This window comes from Citrus sinensis, chromosome 8, assembly GCF_022201045.2.
Source record: "Citrus sinensis cultivar Valencia sweet orange chromosome 8, DVS_A1.0, whole genome shotgun sequence".
In the NCBI taxonomy this organism is placed as follows: Eukaryota; Viridiplantae; Streptophyta; class Magnoliopsida; order Sapindales; family Rutaceae; genus Citrus; species Citrus sinensis.
The window spans coordinates 29,535,056-29,556,624 of NC_068563.1; the positions used below are offsets into that span (position 1 = coordinate 29,535,056).

Sequence of the window (21,569 nt, forward strand, 5' to 3'; positions counted from 1 at the left end):
GTTTTATTTCTTTCCGTATTATTACTAAAAGTAATTTAGTACGAACGACACCGTTTTCTTGTATAACAAACAAACCAAGCCCACAAACTATTGATAATCTAAATGGACCTAAAGGAACCAATGACCCGCCTTTAGCAGAGCCCATTGACGAATGAACACTTATCATTAAGCTTAATTATTATTCCAGAAGATTCTTCATGAGTTAGCAGAAAATCAATTTATTCAAAAAGTAGAGGAAAAATCTAAAATCTAATCCAGAAGGTAAGCCAACGATCTCGAAAGTACTAGAATACGCTTCCCACCAATATAATTAACCCAATCACCTGCACCATTCCGCACCAGAAAGCAACTTTCCCAAAGGCATTTACTTTTTCTGCATTCGGTGACAAGTACTTTTTATTAGTCGATAGAGGAAAGAGAGAGGGAAAACAAAAAAAGGAAAGATAAGGAAAATGTCGCTGATTCCAAGCTTCTTCGGCAACCGACGCAGCAGTGTGTTCGATCCGTTCTCACTCGACGTTTGGGATCCATTCAGGGACTTCCCTCTCTCTGCTTCTTCTTTTCCATCTGCGGTGTCCTCTCAGTTCCCTGGAGAAGCCTCTGCTTTCGTTAATACCCGCGTGGACTGGAAGGAAACCCCAGAGGCCCACGTGTTCAAGGCTGATCTTCCGGGGCTAAGGAAAGAGGAGGTGAAGGTCGAGGTTGAGGATGACAGGGTGCTTCAGATAAGCGGGCAGAGGAACATTGAGAAGGAAGACAAGAGCGACACGTGGCATCGCGTGGAGCGTAGCAGTGGCATGTTCTCGAGGAGGTTCAGGCTGCCGGAGAATGCGAAGATGGACCGCATTAAGGCTTCAATGGAGAACGGTGTGCTTACTGTTACCGTTCCTAAAGCGGAGGAGGCCAAGAAAGCTAATGTCAGGGCTATTCAAATCTCTGGCTGACTAATTAATAAACAAAGACAATAAATAATTGTATGATAAGTTTTATGGTTTGGTTTGGTCTATGTATCATGTGAAGTCTGTCTTTGTCTACTGAGATCGAGTGTCTTTGTTTGTAATGGGAATGTCAGAATGGGAATAATAATGTAATTTCGTAACGCTGTCTCTTCGTGTGCCTGTTTGTCTGTCAATCCTGCTTTCCATCTGAGATTTTAGATTTCGTTTGTATTGTTGATAGTTGTAACACAATTTGAGTAAATTGACTATTAGATTCACAGTATTCAGCTAAATTTCTTTTGGGCCTCCCAATTATTTTTCCCTTAAAAAAATTCTATACTTCTAGTTGAAGTCTTCTGCGAATTTTTTGCTTTTTGGTTCAAGCTGAACATCAGGAGCATGCATCATCTGTATCATTTTGTTTTCAGAATAATGGGCGGATACCCTGTTCCAATCATCTACTACGGGGGCCTATGTGGGAAATATGTGATCGATAAGCCATTTACACACCAGCCGAGTTGCAGTGAAAAAAAAGCAAGGAAAATTAAGGTCAAAATTCAAATTAACAAGTGAATGCGAGTAGGTAGCACTGATTCAGATCATAGAACAAACGAAGCAGCGAGAATAGCTCTCTCCCTGCATCATTCGTGATAAAGGATGTATTTTGCAGAAGCAGTAGCTACTCGCCTTAAGCTATCAGGCATTCTCTTCTTCACTAATAGAGCAAACATATTTCCAACATACCATGCATGTCCGTAATAATTTTCAATTTAATTGATTTTGCTCATCTGTTAGTTCTATTACTTAGGGAGCTAGTTCGAGGGCTTCAACCCCTTAGGTTCTATGATTTACCTCTTCTGAATATCTTGCTGCAGCTGACAGCTACTTAACAGAGTATTGGAGGGTCTTCAGCCATCGCATGGACTGCCTTGATCAGTCTCAATATTAAAAGATTTGAGGGTAGGAAATGAAGTCGTGGGCCCCGGGTCTTAAAGACAACGTTGAACTTTCTACGAGCAAAAGTGGTTCTTCTACTAATTCTTTAAACAAGTTGGTAGAGCTTATCCTGCAGAAAACTATGTCCTATGTATTAGGAATGCAATTCGCAGACGGGTATGGATGAATGGGCGTTTGATGCATAATTAATTAACGTTAAGTCGTTCACTATCCAGTATTAAGGAACGACAGAGTGTCATAACCCTTATTGAATTTGTGGCTTTGGGTTTTTGGTTAATCCCCTAAAACCTCCTATAATATGAATCAATAAACATGTCATTTAGTCGTCATAATTATTATTGCGAGAAACTAACCTCAAGGAGTTGCAAAGTGCGATGATGCAAGGAAAATTTCTCAAATAAACAGGTAACATATGGTTCATTGGCTTGGAAAAGGAGAAAGACAGTTCACTCCATATTCAAATATATGGTTCATCCTTGTCAAATAAGTTAAGAGATAACTAATTTGCATTGTTTCGTAGAGACTTGTAGACTTGTTGCAGCTTTCATTATAATTTTATATGTATAATGACTTGACTTCAACAAGTGTTCATACTTATATTGTTATGTTTGATTTTCAAGGAGGTAAGCGGTGACTGAGACTTTCAAAGATATCATTCCCGTTGAAACATTGTTTTTCAGGAAGGGGGTCGAAGAGCAAAAACAGGGAGTGGTGCTGATTCCATGTCCATTCCAAGGCCATATAAGTCCTATGTTTCACTTGGTCCGAAGGCTTCTCCATCAGGGTGGCTCACTCCAAATTTAATTTCCCTCATCCATCTGATCATCCTGACTTGCCCTTGTCGGATGGTTCATCTATTTCTGATATTTTTCTCTAAGGATTTTATAGCTTTCATATCAAGTCTCAAATATTAACTGCAAACTACCACTTCAGGAGTCATTGACCGCCATGATAAATAAGCCGGATTGCTGGGAAGAGCTCCCCTCCATCTATGACGCATACGTGTACTTTTTGAATGGAAGGCATGTGAGCGAGGTAAGGAGGGTTGAGTTCGAGCAGGAGAATGATTTGGAAAGAGGAGAAACTGAGAGAGCCACTAGAAGGTCGATGGTGAAAGGAAGAAGCCATATCAGAATCAGAATTCCTGTCAAAGCATCAGATTTTTTCATCGTTGGATTGCAAATGGAGGCAAGGAGATGACGCAGACGGTAGAAGATTCGAGAGTAAGAGCTGGAGTTCGTTTCAAGAAAGAAGATGCTATTAATAATTTACCGAACGAGTAGATAAAGCTTATGAAGTCAGTTTAATATTATTAAAGCCAAGTGTTACGTTAGTTTGTTTCCTATATTAAGAAAAAGACACTTTACTTTGCAATATAAGATTTTATTCACACATTAAACCCTAAAACCAGAAGGCGACCTCATCATCATTATTAACAAATAAAGCCTCATTATCAGGAGGGAGGAGAATTCAGCCAGAAATTTGAACAGCCCTGACATTGGATTTCTTGGCCTCCTCCGCTTTAGGAACGGTAACAGTGAGCACACCATTCTCCATTGAGGCCTTAATCTGGTCCACCTCCACATTCTCCGGTAGCCTGAACCTCCGCGAGAACGCTCCACTGCTGCGCTCCACGCGATGCCACGTGTCGTTCCTGTCTTCCTTCTCGATCTTCCTCTGCCCGCTTATCTGAAGCACCCTGTCATCCTCGACCTCGACCTTCACTTCCTCTTTCTTCACCCCCGGCAGATCGGCCTTGAACACGTGGGCTTCCGGGGTTTCCTTCCAGTCGACGCGGGTGTTGACGAAAGCCGAGGTCTCTTGCGGGAACTGAGATGAGGAAGAGAAATCCCAGACGTCAAGAGAGAATGGATCGAAGACACTGCTGCGGCGTTTTCCGAAGAAGCTTGGAATCATCGACATTTTCGATCAGAATTTAGAAGCTGACAACCCACGAGTACGCTAAATACAACTGCTTGATGCCTGATGGTTTGGTTATTTTAATTTTATAGTGGTGGCAAGAATATTCTAGTACTCTCCAGATTTTTGTTTAAGTACGAAGAATGTTCTAGATGTGATAATATAATAGGATATTTCTGTTGGTCCATGTAGTTACTTTATGAGATAATGACTGTCTTGACGTTTATTAATTCTTCAGGAAAACGCACTGACACCCGCATCCTCCTTTTGATTTATCGCCAGAAGCTTTGAGCTTTCTTAGGAATTATGCGAAAATTTATAGCTGCTTAGCCTTAGATCCTTGGCGTACGTTGGCTCTTAGTAGCAAGTGCCGACGGCAATGGGTCAACGTCCTGAAAATTGCTTGGTTGGGATACTGAAAATTTCACTGCCTGCCTTTATTTTGAAACTACATGAACACGACCGCGCTTGTAAATGATGTAATTTTTTCAATAAATAGAACAGAACATGATATGGTTTTGAGACATTATAAGGGGCTCACCCACCATTCACCGCAACGTTGGAAAAACTATAATTTGATGCAAAGATACAATACAATTATAGAAACAGAACATATATACTATATGTATAAATATATATACTGGTTTTGCACACTCATTCCTTTGTGTGAATAATTAGCAAGAGGAAACCACCAGTTGTGATCAATCCCCATCCGTGATGGCTTAAACTGACATGATATGATCTACCAATTCATTCAATAAATTATAAGAAGATCCTCCTTTCCGACTGCAAAGTTCGACCTTGACTTTCAAATCCAGAGCCCTCTTCCTCATCTCCTCCCCTTCTTTTTCCACCATCAATCTTGTAATAACCCTCTCAATCTCCCCTCTTTCCAAATCATTCTCGAACTCAAACCCAACATTCCACACACGGCACACGTACCTGGCGTTCACCTTCTGGTCTCCGAAAGCTGATCTACAAATCATTGGAACTCCTTCACTTATGCTTTCGAGAATCGAATTCCAACCACAGTGAGTCCAAAACCCTCCCACAGCACTGTGTGCCAGCACTTGCCTCTGTGGTGCCCAATTCACTATGCACCCTCTTTTCTCAACAGTTTCTTTGAAACTATCAGGCAGTAGATCAGTGGGATCTAATCCATCAGCTGAACCAGGCCTAAGCACCCACAAGAAAGGCTGCTTGCTGTTGGCCAGCCCCCATGCCATTTCTGCTAGCTCTTTCTCACCCGTTAATGCTATGCTTCCGAAACTGACGTATATAACTGAGTGCTGAGTTTGCTTATCAAGCCACTCGATGCAGCTTGTGTCTTCTTTCAGTAAGCTACAAGAGGAGGCCGGAGCAGCTAGATGCATAGGCCCGATTGAGAAGATTGGAACTGGGTATTGTTCTTGAAACTCTACAATTGATGATTGCTCAAGGCACTCACTGGTGTTGAGAATGATGGCTGAAGAGGATCCAATATCTCGTAAAATAGCTGTAAACGGCAGCAAGGTGCTTAAATTTCCGAAGCTTGAAGCAGGTAGATCCTTGAACCTTAGGGGATCGAGCCCTGGCACCAGCTCCAGCAACTTGGAATCTGCATCAAAAAGGCGAGTTTAGGCTATTGGACATCAAAATCAGTAGTCAAATCTTTGGAAAACGAAGCACTAACAATGTTAACCCACCCACCTGGGAAAGGGATATGACCTTGCTCTAGAAGTCGCGGATACGCATAGTAGGTTAGCAAATTGGTCGGGTTAAGAGTGTATAAGATGATGCTTGGTAGCTTCAGATGTCTAGCTACTGCTTCTGCACAATGCATGATTCCATCATGAATGACACAGGGCAGGTCTTCTTGTTTTGCTATCATCCGAGTCAGTGCTTCCTGGAGTGGAGCCCTGCAGTTCAAGTTAATATTGGACATAAAATCTATGAAATCATCAGAGGCTTTTGGGGTCGATGATGAGCCATCTGATAGTGGTAGGAAGGTAAAATCAGGATGGTTGGAAGCATGAGGAGAGTTGAATTGGGCATGAGCAACCGTGATGGAGAAGCCCCTTGAGTGAAGGATGGTCCCAAGCTGAAGCATCGGAGTTATATGTCCTTGCAATGGAATTGGAACTAGCACCACCTGGCGGCATCTATGTCCTTGTTTCTCCATCTTTCTACTTCCGGTGCCGTCGCATATTAGCAAAATTGATTTCGTACAACGTAACTACTGGCAAATTAGTTAGACTCAATCAACTAGTTCATAATTATACACAAACCCCACTTACTGAAGAAATTTCTCAAGGTGATTCAATCAACACCTCTTTGATTACATAGACATGAACATGATGGCGTATATGCAGATGATATAGCTACCAATTTGTGTGATATTGGAAAATTTGACCTAAATTCTTATCCTTTTAATACTATTTTAAAAGGAAGAAGATAAAGACAATACACCCTCTTTGGACCGCCAAGTTGTATGAAAAGACGCTGCAATTTGGATATTTTATAAAAACAGAAGGAACTCGGGATAGGATTAAGAAATCTTTTTTTTTATGCATATCATAGACGAAGTTGTGTGCTCTTGTTCGGCTGCATCTTGAAATCAAGTTTTTGGGCATAAAAATTCAACAAATGTTTTTTATATAATTCCCTGCCTGCTAGCGAGTCAACCAAGAAACCAGATGCACAAATTGTGCTGAAGTTTCAAATTATAATATGATCAAATATCACCAAAATTCAATCCTATAGGATAAATAATTTGTATAAACAAAAGTTTTGGATAACAGTTAACACTAAACAATCAGAGTGTGATACGCATAAGCAAAAAATCACTGCTCACTAAATCTAGAGCTGGGTACGAAAACAATTACAAAATCCAATTTAACCATATAAAGAGGTAGAAAGGCATGGAGTGAGAAGCACTTCAAGTGGTGTAGCTTTAACAAAGGTTATGGCCATTTGCCTCTCCCATGTCAGTTGGCTTATCTGATGGGGTTGCAAATCAAAACCATGAAGTAATGAAGCAAGAATTAGTTGTACAACTTGAAGGCCAGATGAAACTTCAGGATACATTCTTCTTCCACGGCCAATCATATATATTTTATGGCAAACATAAAATAGTTGATTGATAATTACCCGTTAAAGATACACACACACACACACACACGTCTTTCTTTTGTCCCAGAATTATCGCCATTTGCCAAAAAATCTTTGATGTACTTTCAAGTTTCAACATCTACAAATGCTTTCCAGATAATATACAAATCATAAACATACTTTAGTGAATTATAAAACTCATTTTTGAATATATAATTCAATATTAAGTAATAAGATTTACCATGTATCTGACATACATCATGCATGTGTATAAGAAACGTTACTTGTATAAATACAATAACACGTACCATTAATGTTCTATTTTTATGAGGTTATTAGATCGTGCCCTCCGGATATTTCTCATTTCCTCTTTTATATTTCTCTTTATAATTTTTCACGTTTGTTTTATATAGTTGACTGCCTAAATCAAGCAAGCAGGAAAGAAATTTCACGAACTCAATTATATTTGATATTATTTAGAAATTTTCTAGCCTAGGCGGCCAATTTTTTTTACAAAATGATGGAGGTCATATAGTGATAGACCGGATAGCGTGTTGTGAATAATTTCGAAATGGAAAATGCTTGTATCTAGAAGGACGAGAAAAACACGAGTGAAACGGCAGCACTCCCAAAATCTCTCGCCCTTTTTTAATTAAAAAAATTAAAATATTAATTAAAAAAATAAAGAAAACAAAATCTTATATGCTCCTTACTCCATTTTTGCAACTCTCTCACCATCTCTGTCGAGCAGCTCTCTCTCTCTCTCACTGTCTCTCACTATTTCACGATCCCTCTCTCACTCACACACTCTTTTTTCACGATATGAAATTCTCTAGCCTTCTGCAACTCTTACAAGAAATTAACGTTTTGGTTCTCACAAGGGCATACTGGTTTCTTTGGGAAGCTATTAATTAGAACCATTAATTACTTTAATTTCCATAAATTGTAATGACAGTGCAAATGCATCTGGTTGTGACAGCAAAGGGCCAGCTTGAAGTATTAAATTTCTTCAGCTATTACTGGAAAATGCTTTGAAGATAACTTGCTTCTTCCTTTGCTCGACTACAAATTCAAAATTCTCAGGAGTTTTCCATTGTTGTCACAAACCAAGAAATTGTAAAATACACGGCCCGATTATTTGGCGATGACCATCTCATCGTCGGCAGTCGTGTCGTCATTGTCAGTGGTCTTGCTCGACCGAGATAATGAGAGAGAGGTCTGTTAGATGGAGTTAGTGAGAGAGAGTTGTAAAGATGGAATGACATAAATGATTCTATTTTCTTTATTGTTTTTTTATTAATATTTTAATTTTTAAAATTAAAAAAAGACGAGAGATTGTGGGAGCGAAATGTGTTGCCGTTTCTCTCATGCTTCTCTCGCCTTTCTGGATGCCTAGCAGCACTCTTTTGAAACATTGCAAGTTGGGCCACTAGTATTGGCTGGAGGCATATGAAACACATTTAACAGCCTTGGGCCTTAAGGACCATGGCATTTAGCCTAATTTTGGTACCAGAACACTAATCCATTAGAGGTAATTTCCTAAAAATATATATATATATATATATATATATATATATATTTTAATTTTTTTCCCTTCCTAGGAAACATAGATTTAGCTTCACTCCTTGTTGAAATAACAAGTTACATTTACTATTACAAAAGCCAATTTAATAATCGTATAAAGAGGCGGAAAGGCGTGGAGTAAGAAGCACTTCAAGGGGAGCAGCTTTAGCGTAGGTGAAGAACTTTGCCTCTTCCATGACAACTGGTTCATTTGACGGGGTTTCAAAATCAAATCCATGTAGTAATGAAGCAAGGATTAGTTGCATAACTTGAAGGGTGAATGAAATTCCAGAACATATTCTTCTGCCACTACCGAATGGTATCAATTCAAAATTCTGTCCCCTTACATCAACATCGTTGTGCGTTGTAAGAAATCTTTCAGGCTGAAGTTTACAGAGCTCCTCCCAAACACGGGATCGAGATGAATCTTCCAAGCATTAACAAACAGTTCTGTGCCTGAAGGGACATGGTAACCACTAACGGTGCATTCTTCTATAGCCTCATGAGGTAGTAAAAGTGGTGCAGCAGGGTATAAACGCATTGTTTCCTTGAGAATGACCTACAAATAAACTAAATTTTTCACACCTGATTCATTCACTTGCTTATTTGTACCAACTTGAATGTCTGGTTCATTCCGTGACTTGTTTGGAACATCGCGATTGTTGAGAAGCAAAGCAATGGCCCATGTCGCTGTTCTGCGGCAGCTAAAATTAGAGCCTGCGAAAGCAGTAAGCGTTTGTGTAAAATATCTCTGTAACACTAACACATACTGACAACAATAATATAAATCGTGCGCAAGCATTTTCATGAGCATACCAGGCACATAGCTTTAATCACACTGTCCGAGTCGCGATCAGGAAGTAGCTTTGCATTATCATCAAGCAAGGACAACATCACGTACATGAAATCTTCATCTCCCTTGACTTGGCCAGAAACTCGTTTCATCGTATGCTCATCCAACCATTCTTGCAAGACGATGTCAAATTCTTTAGCTGTCTTCCTCATTAATCTCTCGTTTCGTTCCCGCCAATATCCATCCATCTAAAAAACGGTAAAACATCAGACGCCACCGACTTACCAAGGAAGGCAAAAAAGTTGGTTGCTTGCTCTTGAAAATCACTGCTCTATTATGAAGTGTACCGTTTTCCTGCAATTATTCTCATGACGATGTCAATTACTATGCTCTCAATCCAATGCTTCATCTCCAATCAAACCCTATGCTCTCAATCGATTGTAGCTCTGAGTAACGAGATCACCTGAGAATAGAAATGGGAAATATTTTGCAAGTGGTTATCTATTTTGTACCACTGGGATTGTCATGTCAATGTTGAGAAATAAAGAAATTGCCCGTGTCAATGTTGATGATGGAGAGTCTGCAGCAGATAAGATTAGAGTCTGCGCACGAATTAAATTAAAAGCAATACTAATTAATCTTAATTATATGTGAATTAAAATAGCTCCGCGACATGCATACTAATCATATAATGTAACAATTAATTAAAAATGTTAATTAGTTGACAGCATGCGCATATGCATTTATATTTCATGAGCAAGCATATACCAGGCTTTTTGCTTTTATAATGTAGTGTCAGCAAATGGGGCAACCGCTCAGACTTGTCATCGAGCAAGGTCAGCATCACGTGCTTGAGCTTCTCAAGGCGTTGGCTTCATAGTTCATATGTAGCAGCTGAATTGTGGCCAGCTGACCTAACCGACGCCAGTAGTTGCCTGCCGTATGGACTCACTGTAGCCAAAGAGCAAGCAATCGTAACCTAAAAGGCTTTGTCAAACACTGTCTAGCAGTTTCTGAATTACCCACTACGGAACCTTGATTCATGCCCATTATGATTGTGAATATTGCTCCAGTCGAAGCCCAATTGAGCACCCAATGGACTGGGGCAAGACAGACCCATTTTGGGCAACAGAATTCGCGAGATGACCCGGGGGCGGGGGCAAAGGAAACGATGCCGTATTTTCCAGACTGAGGAAAAAGTTTTAGAAAGAGAAATAGCACAAAAAAATAATAATAGGTAAGAGTAGAGCTGGCAAAATGGGTCACTGGGTCGTGTTCGTGTCGTGTCAAATTTAGGTCGATCCAAACCCGATCCATTTAATAATCGTGTCAAAATATTGAGACCCAAACCCGACACGGAAAAATAATCGAGTTACCCAATAACCCGCTTAATATCTATATATTAAACAAAAGTTACATCAAATATTTACAGTTTGTCATACATATGTATGCACATACATACATACATCTATACATACATACATAATTTATCAATATTATAAAATATACATATCTACTAAAATATTACACACACTATTGAGGTTTTAATTATATATATGTAAATAATATTATATATCAATATTATAAAATATACATGTCTACCAATATTTTATACATTTACACTATTAAAGTTCTAAATGTATTTAAAATTTTATAAATAAAATATTGTGTCTATATTCATCCTTTTAAAGAATAAAAAAATCATCCTAATATTTGAGTTTTGATGACAAGAATCTGTAAATTATTTTAAAATAGAAAATATAATCGGGTCATTAATCGGATAAATAGGTCAAGAATTTTAACCCTAACCAGATACAGAAAAAAATCGTGTTGACCCGGACTCGACCCATTTAATAATCGTGTTAAATTCGACGACTCATACTTATTTATTGGTGTCGTATTCGTGTTAGATAATCGAATTGTGTTAAATTTTGCCGGCTCTAGGTAAGAGCAGATACTCACAGTACATGCGAAAACGAATAATTTGAAAGTGAGCAAGCAAGCGTAAAAAAAGATTAATTAGTACCAAAGCCGTACAAGTGTCCATATTGTACTAATTTAATTACTGTGCCCATTTCCGAAACAAATACCCACAATTCGCAAAACTTTTTATGGTGGTGGGCTGAAGATTTGGCTGTCCCGAAAATCAAGACATATGGGGCTAAGTCGGTGATTATCTTCATTTTCATATCCAATGGAATATGATGGCTTCCACATGATCATCTCGATAAAAATAAAAATAATAATAATTTATATAGTCACACTATTTAAATGTTCATGAAGCCTACGACTTTTCAATACTCGAGATAATGTCTTTCATTGGAAATGGCTGCCAGTATATAGACTATCTGTTTTTCTTTATATTATTGTTTCTATCCAGGCGTATTTTACTATTTATCTAGTTGTTGCCAATTGCGAGGTATTTTGTTACTGCATTGGGAATCACTCAATGGTCCGAATAAATTACTTACTATATCAATTATCAATCTTGTGGTTAGAAATTGGACTTTTCGTGTGTATTATAAGGGTTAATTTTCTTTTAAATATTTAAAAATAGATTTGATTCATTTTTTATCCTTTGGGTATAAATCAATTGGTTGTAAATATATTTTGCCTTTGTGATCACTTGAATTTAAGTAATAATATGAAATACAATTACAATAGATTTTTAGTCTAGTTCGATCCTTTATAAAAATATTTTATGAAAGTTAGTTTCACTCCTTAAAAAAAATCCAAGTACTAATAATATTGATAGTTTTATATATTAGTATTAAAATAATAATAATATGAAGTAAAATTAGTGGATGAGTCCTCTCGTCTCTATCATAATATCTTTGAAATAAACAAAAAAAAAATCACTTTATTTTGAACTTGATAATAAATGAGCTACACTTTTTTAAAAAACGATATCTAAAAAGTTTTGTTCGATTTTATATTGTAAATATTAATAAACTCTTGTTAGATTTTATATTGTAAATATTAATAAATTCGTCATGCAATATCAAAAAGACATGTATATCATATATTAATATCGACATACATTTAAAAATGTGAATTTATTTTTTAATTATACACTAGTGTTTTACAAATAGACACTTTTGTTTTACATAAAATAAAAAATTAGTAATTTAAAATGTCCGAATATCATAACTTGAGAAACGTTTAACAAACTATAGTGCGTATTAAAATTTGGTTATATTTATTTTTCTAATGATATGTTGTTTTAGAGAAAATACTTCGGCGTGAATATATACACACACATATACATACATACATACATATATACATAGATATAAAAGTACACACACTAATAAACAAATTCATGTTAGGATCTTTGATCATGTGCTCATCCACATAAAAATCGTGGTTGCCCATCCCAATCGTTCTTGTCAATTTCTGTCTTTCAATTCTTTTAGACTTTTAGTCCCTTTTCAAAGCACAATTAATGATCCGCGACACCACCAATATCAATTGACAGCTCCTTATAATGCTTCAACGAAAAAAGCCCGCAAGATGCGACCCAGAACCAATTCAAAAAAAGTGTATAATTATTGCGATTAAAATTGAAATATCTTTGTATCAAAAAAAAAAAATTGAAATATCTTATTTTATAGTATGATATTTTTTCAGTATTCATATATATGATTATTACTAATATTAAATTAGATATTATAATTAATATTTATAATTAAATTATGTAATTGGGACTCTTTCATATACATTGATTTTCTAAAATATTATTTAAATTTTAACTCTCTTCAATATTCGAGATATGTTTATTCTACTCAAATTTCATTAAAAAAAAAAAATTTTGTTAACTTGAAACAAATGATAATTTATTCAAATTCGAAAAAAGTTTAACATAGTAACATGCTCAAGCGAAGTGAACTAGTCAATTTAATACAGAAATTGAAAACGACCCATGAACTAGCCGGTTGTGCAAAAATTGAATAATAAAGAAAAGAATCATTCATACGTGAGCAATCTGCATGTAATTCCAAGGAGAAGAGCCTAATATCAGGCAAATGTAGGTATAAAAAAGGCAATGAATTTGTCGCATATTATAATTATCGAGATTATGCTCTAATTGACCAAGACAATTAGACAAGCAAGTGGCCACCACAAGCATCCCAGTTATTTAATCACATCATGCATCTACCACCTGCAAAACTTTCTTATTTTACTCCATGAAGATGATAAGATGTGTGACTAAGTGGTTTCATATCTCATAAAAAGTCAAAAAAGTTTTTTTTTTTAGTACTGTTATACAAGACTTTAGGTATTACAATTAATATTTACAAACATATTCTATAATTGAGACTTTTTTCGTGACGTATATTCCTCTGAAGCGCTGCCCAGATTCTTTAAACCCTCTCAAATATTCGAAAACTATCTACTTCACTCACATTTCGTGATGGATAGACTAGCTCCACTCAATTATTTGATAATTGAGGGAGGATTGTAAATAACCCTTATAAATACTTTTATGGAGGCTCGAACCCCCTTGCACTCAACATTGTAAGTGTAAGGATTCTCCCACTAGACCAAAGACCCATAGGTATGAAAAGTTAAAAGGTTGTATTACCTTATTAGGTCAATTTGCCAATTATAATGCATAGCACATGAAATTGCAAGCTGGAGTTCATTAGCAATATGTATAGATTTTTTGTTTTTGTTTTTTTGGGGAAACATTTTTCAATCACATTATTATGGGATTAGGATTTCTTACTGCCAATCATTCGTCGGATAAACTACTAAAATATCTTTTGAGGAGCCTTATAAGAAGATTATTGATAAATGGGCGAAGCAAACACACGACACGAGCACGCCAAAGAAAGCAAGATTAGATTCAACAAACAATAAGACTTTGAAGTCTATTGTGGTAAGGCTTCATTTGATTTTAGCGTAAAAATTTTCTTTTACTGGTGAGTCAAAGTTCACATGCGCGCACACTTTAAATAACATGTTGCGATTGAACCTTGTAACTTGAAACACGTACTGAAAAGTCTGAAACCAAAAGAGCGAGACGCGGCTTATATACATTATGGCACCTGAAAAGTCTTTTGAGCAAACTGGTTTCATCACTGAATCAAAGACAAATTATTATCCCTAGCCTAGCAAAACGACAAGTCGGAGCTCATGCCACCACCGTATCACCAATTTATATTCATTCAATTCTGATTGGGTTATCAATGCATCGCTGCGACAAGTAATTAATTATTTGGAGCATAGAAATAGAATCATTACAGTGCTCTTGGATCTCCAAAGTCATCATCACTTTCATGTTAAAAGTTAACCCCTTTTTAATAATTCAATGCTCCCGTAAACAAATATCCTCCCCCTTTATCCTTTTTGATCTCTCATCTCTTTCACTTTCTCTTTTGGGTCTCAAATAAAGTATGATGATTCTTTTGATCTCAGGCGCGGCCTAAAAGGATCTTTATTGCTGTTCTTTAATTTTTTTATGGCATTTGATTGAACATAAAAAGGTACTCCGACTTGTGGGTTTAAACTCTACTGGAGAGTTAATGGGCCTTACCTTTTTTAAAATTGACTATTCATTTTTTGTAACTTAAAAAATAAAATTATGGTACGAATTTAAATATGTCTCTTATAATTATGGTATTTTTTAAGATATTTCGTGGTTAAAATTAAAAAAAAAATAGACATAAAAGAACAATTTTTAATGATAAATTTTGTTAATTTAAAATAGAAAGTAGTCTAAACGATTATTTTAAAAAATTATATATATGTAACTGTTGATTTTTAAAATTGAATCTAATATCCATTTGAAATAAATTTTAGGATAATTGTTTTTGGAATTAATTAATAATGAAGTTTTTCATGTAACCCAGAAGGGGTCTTCTACGAGGGTTGTCCGTAAAATCTCATTAGTACCTTAAAATTCACAATTAACTAAATTTAGGTTATTTCTCGTATTCGGTTTCCATTGGTTCACTCAAGGACACGTCAGCCACGCCACCTGTCAGAGAATCATAGACTAAATAGCTAAAATTCAAATTAAAAAAGTTTGGAGTCACAGCCATGGATGGACGAGGAAAACGACAAGTTCTAATGATATCATCACCTCAGGATTGTGAACTCCATCCATCTTCACTGTACAATAAATTGAATGGACCCAACAATACAGATCTATCAAAATGGGCCCTACCTTAGATAATAACTTTCCCTATTGGTAATAAGCAACGACGCTACGAACAAAGCAACTAAAATTGAAAAGTTCGGAATGAAATAATAACATATTAGCCCTTAAATTCTGAAAAAAATACAAATAGGAATATAGCATGTAATTATCTTGTCATTAGAGTTCCTACCTTTTTTTTTTCTTTTTCAATTAATAACATTTGCTACTCGTACAAAACATGTCGAATATTAGACTTATATGAGCATTATTATATACTTTTTAGATGTATGAGTCTATTTTGAGTTATATTTACACTTAAATTTTATAAAATTTACTCACATTTAAGAGAGAGGTGTTTATAAAGGCTCAAAAACACAATTTTTATGGAAATAATCATATATACAAATATTCTAATAACTCTTCATGGGTTTATTATTATGATAGGTGTTAGTGCAATTGTTCTTATTTACAATTATACGCGTGCAACAATTACTTTAAATAACTATAAAATTTTCTAGCTACTTCAAAAAAAAATTACAGTATCAATAGAATGGATATTCTTCGCAAAAAAAAAAAATTCATCTAAGAGTTTAAGTGAAAAGTACAAACCAAAGAAAGCTTTAAAAAAAAACTCAGAAATTTCACTATATATAATTTTTTTTTTTTTTCTCAATCCTCTCACACCAAAAATTTATTTTTTGTTAGGCCCCATGAACATAAAACAGAAGCAGGGGGTTGTGAAAATAATTGTAAGTCTATCCTAACCCATGATAATATATTAATTTAGGGATCTTTGTATTATTGACGAAAAATAAGATTACAGTAAAATAAGGTAATTAAAAGCGGGGCCCAGGAACATACCGCTTCTTCATGATTTGACTACCTGATTATTATGATTTTATATCAGCCGTCGGATGACAACGATCAGTTCACTCCCCCTCTCGCACTCTCTCTCAACATCAACACCACGCCACTGCTCTGAGTTTGACTCAGTAGACACTGTAAAACCAGAAGACGAAACAGAACAGAACAAAACAAAACAAGCGAGTTGCTGCCAGCAAACACACTCTCTCTCTCTCTGTCTCTGAAAAGTAAAAGAATAAATATAAAACCTGCTGTTTGGCTTTCGTAGTTCCCACAAGGAAAAGAAAATCAGAAAGGCAAAGGCAAAGAAGGCGTTACATTTACGAGGCCGTTGTTTCTCTCTTCTGCCAACTGAAAGAAACGCTTCGCGTTATTCCTGATATCTGTCTGTTATTTCTTAGTTTCACAGATCAATGCTGCACCGACACGTGTTCCCCCGGCTGAGTGACGGCGGAGATACTGTCAACGGCATTCCTTCGCTCTGAATTTCCTATACGTGCTTCCCGTATGTGTTTTTCTTTTCTTCTTATTGACGTTGAATTTTTGGTGAGAATTTTCCGAGACAAATTTGCTTGCTGAGAATTTTACTGTTTGAAACTTTCATTCACGTAATGCTTGTTTTGCTATTATTAGTTTCCGAGGTATTTTGATCGACTGCTTTGATGTTATCAGCTTGCTTAATTCAAGATAACAAGACACTGTTTGGTTATGTGAAAAGAAAAAAGTGTTTTTTTTTTTTTTTGCTCTTTTGGTTTGCGGTTTATATGTTCATGTGTTTGTGATGAACAAAAAGGGAAACTGCTTACTGTATGGAGCTATTTTCTTTATCTATTTTTTCTCCATCTTTTGTTTTTCTGTTAAAATGCAAACCAAGCGAAGTCTCAGAGTTTTGAATTTTGAAAATAAGTGCGCTCTGGTCCTCTGATAGCTGGCGTTGTTTGTCCTTTGGCTTCGATTAAGACTGGTCAGATTATCTTATCTCAAGATTTTCAATGTTATTGCTGTGCTGCTAACATGGACCACTCAAAAATTTTCAATTTCTGGGTTCCTTCTTGTCAAGTTACGCTTCAATATTCTTCTTCTTGCTTCCAGTTTCAATTTTATGCCGCTCAGAGTTGAAATAAATTTTAGTTGATGTGGAGTCCTCAGTTGTTTTTGAGAGTGTTAAAGCTTTGTCAATTACGGTTTGTAGCTTTGTCAGGTTACGAAATTGAAGAAGACAAAAGGTAAGCTGATGAAAGATTTACGGCCATTTGATTTGCATGATTAATTTCCTAGTCTGTATATGGAGTGTTGAGGGACCATAACTATTGTTAGATTCTCAACATAGTCTTGACTAAGAGATACAGATTGCTGGGATTTGTAAATTGAATTGAACCGGAGAAGAGAAGAATCGATCGTTAGCTGCTCTGAATATCTTACAGATGTGCAATTTGTACCACCAGATATTCTGGTAGTTAGGAGAATTGGCTGATCTTATTCTCCAAAAATCAATCTAGTGGGACACCTGTCCATTCATCAAGAGAATTACTGCTTGTTTAGGGCATTAACTTATATCTGGTCTCTGTATGTTAACATAACATCTGGTTTTGTTGGCATTTTTCTATGTAATTAGTTGACAATACATTCAATTTTTTTATGTTGTTGTTTTTCATTTTTTTTTCCTTTTCTTGTACGTGCAGTGTGGATTACATTGCTGGACAAGAAACACCCAAGCTGCTGCAGTGCAAGCTTTTGCAGAAAAACAGGATGTGTAAATTGCTGTAATATCAATTTGCGTACTATCTAAGCCACAGCTGGACTCAGAGCCTATCTAGTCTATGGAATACCATCCGGAGCTCAAAAGGCATTCGAAGGATGAAAAATCATATGGAACTTCTGCAAAGACTGCATTTCCCCTGGCAGGTCAGACGGTAGATCTCCAGGACAGGTTCAAGCAAGAAAAGCCTAATTTGTCATGTTCTGATCTCCATCATGAAATTACAAGAAATACAAATGATGTATCACCTAAGAATTCAGCAAATCACCAAAAGCAACGAATTGGTAGAAAGGGAAAGAAGGAAGATGAGCTTGTGAAGTACATGTCAAAGGTACCAAATTATCTGGAGAAGGGGAAAACCCTGCAGGAGAAAGTTTTGAATGTTGGTGTTCTTGACTGGGGGCGTCTAGAAAAATGGCAGTGTAGCCACAAATACATGCCATACTGTGGTGGCAGGTCTTCACTTTCCAGTAGCAATTTATCCTCGTCTTTCTCTGAAGATGCATCGGCTTCTCAGTCTGGCAGAGGATACATTTCCTCTCCTTCTCATCAAAGGATTCGTCGTCCTTCGCTGCAATTTCATCTGACATCGTCTCCCGTAGATGCTTTCCCTCAATCTATCAAATCCGTGGGACAAAATGTGCAAAAGTTTCAAGATCTCAGAGATGGCCAGAGTAACACCTTCAATAATGATGGTAAGTTCATCAGAACGGAAAAGCCTTTTGGAGCTCTGCCAAATCGGGTGAAATATGAGGTTGGATCCACTACAAAGGTGAAATTGAAGACTCAAGATGGTCAATGTGCGAAGAGAGCAGAAAAGTGGCAAGAAGAAAACCCAGTTGTTGCTGACCAATTTGTTCCTGGAAAACAAGAAACTGTTGTTCTTCACTTGCCGTCAGATATTCCCCAAAGCAATGTTTCCAGAACACCCAATCTTCCTGATTTAACAATGACATCAGGCCAGCGACAAGCAGAAACTAGGCGAAGGAGCTTCTCAGAGAAATCTAAGGACACAGAGCCTTGTGAAGTTGATAATAATAAGCTCCTGCAGATGAAGCAAACCTGCTTAATAGATGCAAAGATTGACAGCTCATCAAAAAGATCTCAGTCAGTTCCACGTTCTGCAAAAATAGGTAGTTGTCCAACTGGAGGCGGAAATCTGGAAGACAAAAAATCAACCACAACAATCAACAAGTTCACTGCCAATGAGCCTCTCATGGGGTTGGATCTGAATGTGGGTAAAGAAGAAACCGAAAAAGTGAGAAGCACATCTCCTTTCCGCCGATTGAGCTTTAGTATGTGTAAGATGGGCAAAAGTTCTGGTTCCAAGGGAGCTTCTGCTTTGCCACAGTTGAACACAGCATATGTTTCTTGTCAATCTGGTTCAGAAAATGCCGTGGCTTCTTCCGGCCTTGATACTTCAAGTAGTGATAAAGGAAATGCCTCAAGCCAAGCCAGGTCAAGCCCTTTAAGAAGGTTGCTGGATCAAATACTGAAGTCGAGACCAACAAATGGTCGTAGTAATTCAGATCCTTTGCCAAAAGACTCAATATCAAAAGATAAGACCTCCAATTCATCTGATGGCGGACCATGTTCTTTGAATGTAGCAGCACAATCAGGGAAAGTGAAATTAAATTTGACCAGTTGCACGACAATCAATGTCAATGATTCACTTCAGGAGAAGAAACATGGATCAGAAGCAGCCCAAGCTCTTTTGCGTGTTGCTGTCAAGAACGGCCAGCCTTTGTTCACATTTGCTGTTGACAATGAAAGTGACATTCTTGCAGCTACATTGAAGAAGATTAGTACTTCTAGGAAGGAGGACTACAGTTGTCTTTATACATTCTTCACCATTCAGGAAGTGAAAAAGAAGAATGGGCGGTGGCTAAATCACAGAGGCAAAGGCCAAATTCACGACTACATCCCCACTGTTGTTGCCCAAATGAAAGCTCGTGGTTCTTGTTCTTCTAATTTGATAAAAGAGAACCATGTGGATCACTTTAGCATGAGAGAGTTTGTTCTATCCTCTGTGGAACTTAGATCGGCAGATTGGCAAACATCAGATTTGCAGCCAAACAATGAGCTTGCAGCTATTATTGTCAAGATCCCCATGAGAATCAGTAGGAGTAGTGATATGCAGGAAGATCATCCAGAAGAAGGGTTGAAAGATAACTTGCCGGAGGTGACATCTGATTCTAATTGTGGAACAAAAATACAGAATTGCCCTTCCATAATTAGTCAAGACATTGGTGCTACAGTTATACTACCAAGTGGCGTTCATGCTGTACCACATAAAGGAGAGCCTTCATCACTGATCCAACGTTGGAGATCAGGCGGTTCATGTGACTGTGGAGGTTGGGATTTGGGTTGCAAACTTAGGATTCTTGCCAACTGGAATCAACTCATTGGGAAGGCAGGCTCATCCAACGCTTGTTCCACACCAAACCACTTTGCACTATTCTATCAGGTATTTTATTTAGTTCTTTTAAATCGTGGACCAAACTAATTGTTCGCGAATTATAAAGGTAACTGTTGATTGACATAGCCTTTTTCTTTAAATGCATATCATCAGGGAGGATTAGAAGATAACGGGCCTCTTTTCAGCTTAGCCCCATTTAAGGATGGTATATATGCTGTCGAATTCAATCCATCGCTTTCCCTTTTACAAGCATTTTCCATTTGTATAGCTGTTTTAGATAGTAGAAAAGCATGTGAATTTTCCGAGTCTAGTAACCTCTTCGAAGAAAAAGCATCTACGGAGACTGTATTAGTACCAAATGATGGAAAAAGAGCTCCAGATCAAACTGAAGGAGAAGTTCCTGCAAGATATGTTTCATATCCTCCACTTTCTCCGGTTGGACGAGTCTAGTTTTACATGCAAAGTGTTCATTTAATTAAAGTCCAGGTACAGATACATACATTCAGTCTCCAGTTTGCTGAGCAGGCAGTGCATGGAATCTGCTTTTAGAAGGCAGAGTCATCCGTGAAGTTGAAGGGAAATTTTCTGTCAGATCCACAAGCCCGTTATATTATTGGGAATGGATCCAAGAATGTTTGAGATGCTCATATTTTGTACTTAGTTTTGCCAGTAGGAGCAATACGAACTTTGTGCTGAAATAAACTTAGTCACGAATGCAAGTGTGCATAATGTATTAGTAAGTGGTATTTTGATTTTAGTGATACCGTGAACTTAAATGGAGCTTGAATTTATGGATGAAATATTCCCAACAATAAAATAAAACAAAAAGTGTTATCTGGTAAAGGTATCTGTCAGATCCACAACCTACACACGTAGTATGATAATATATAGTAACTTGCGAATGAAGTTGATGCGTGGATTAACCAAGTGCTGCGGCCAATGTCATTATCTTATGGGTGCACTTTTCTGGACACGACCGGATGATATAGCGCATCGTGAATGAGGTTCGAGGCAGTGGATTTACATAACAATACCCATGTGGCAGTGCCATTACTTTTGGGTGCACCTATAACGTGACATGATTATAGATCACTTCGTGAGCGAAGTTGATGTTTCGAATT

General features: G+C 37.0%; 5 protein-coding genes across 6 annotated transcripts; 2 read left to right on the plus strand and 3 right to left on the minus strand.

Moving 5' to 3' along the window:
• The first annotated feature begins 240 nt into the window (after positions 1-240).
• On the plus strand, positions 241-1,099 carry LOC102621322 (17.3 kDa class I heat shock protein-like). The gene has a single exon (XM_006488364.3). The coding sequence runs from the start codon at positions 453-455 to the stop codon at positions 942-944; it is 492 nt and encodes a 163-aa protein (XP_006488427.1). The 5' UTR covers positions 241-452; the 3' UTR covers positions 945-1,099.
• A 2,143-nt stretch (positions 1,100-3,242) lies between these two features.
• LOC102621606 (18.1 kDa class I heat shock protein) lies at positions 3,243-3,906 on the minus strand. Its single transcript, XM_006488365.4, has one exon. The coding sequence runs from the start codon at positions 3,816-3,818 to the stop codon at positions 3,366-3,368; it is 453 nt and encodes a 150-aa protein (XP_006488428.1). The 5' UTR covers positions 3,819-3,906; the 3' UTR covers positions 3,243-3,365.
• A 362-nt stretch (positions 3,907-4,268) lies between these two features.
• Positions 4,269-6,383, minus strand: LOC102621907 (UDP-glucose iridoid glucosyltransferase-like). Its single transcript, XM_006488366.4, has 2 exons — positions 5,505-6,383; positions 4,269-5,412 (listed from the first exon to the last, which is right to left on the minus strand). Exons 1-2 carry the CDS (start codon positions 5,974-5,976, stop codon positions 4,538-4,540), a joined length of 1,347 nt encoding a protein of 448 aa, XP_006488429.1. The 5' UTR covers positions 5,977-6,383; the 3' UTR covers positions 4,269-4,537.
• A 2,189-nt stretch (positions 6,384-8,572) lies between these two features.
• Positions 8,573-9,509, minus strand: LOC102620498 (cytochrome P450 82A4-like). Its single transcript, XM_025102402.1, has 3 exons — positions 9,285-9,509; positions 9,054-9,219; positions 8,573-8,895 (listed from the first exon to the last, which is right to left on the minus strand). The coding sequence occupies exons 1-3, from the start codon at positions 9,507-9,509 to the stop codon at positions 8,573-8,575; spliced, it is 714 nt and encodes a 237-aa protein (XP_024958170.1).
• A 6,921-nt stretch (positions 9,510-16,430) lies between these two features.
• LOC102622198 (uncharacterized) lies at positions 16,431-21,209 on the plus strand. Of its 2 annotated transcripts, none has more exons than XM_006488367.4 (3): positions 16,431-16,775; positions 17,953-20,496; positions 20,602-21,209. In XM_006488367.4, exons 2-3 carry the CDS (start codon positions 18,091-18,093, stop codon positions 20,896-20,898), a joined length of 2,703 nt encoding a protein of 900 aa, XP_006488430.1. In that variant the 5' UTR covers positions 16,431-16,775; positions 17,953-18,090; the 3' UTR covers positions 20,899-21,209. The 2 variants fall into 2 exon arrangements, with proteins under 2 accessions (XP_006488430.1, XP_006488431.1); XM_006488368.4 differs by lacking the exon at positions 16,431-16,775 and adding an exon at positions 16,800-17,496.
• The last annotated feature ends 360 nt before the right edge of the window (positions 21,210-21,569 follow it).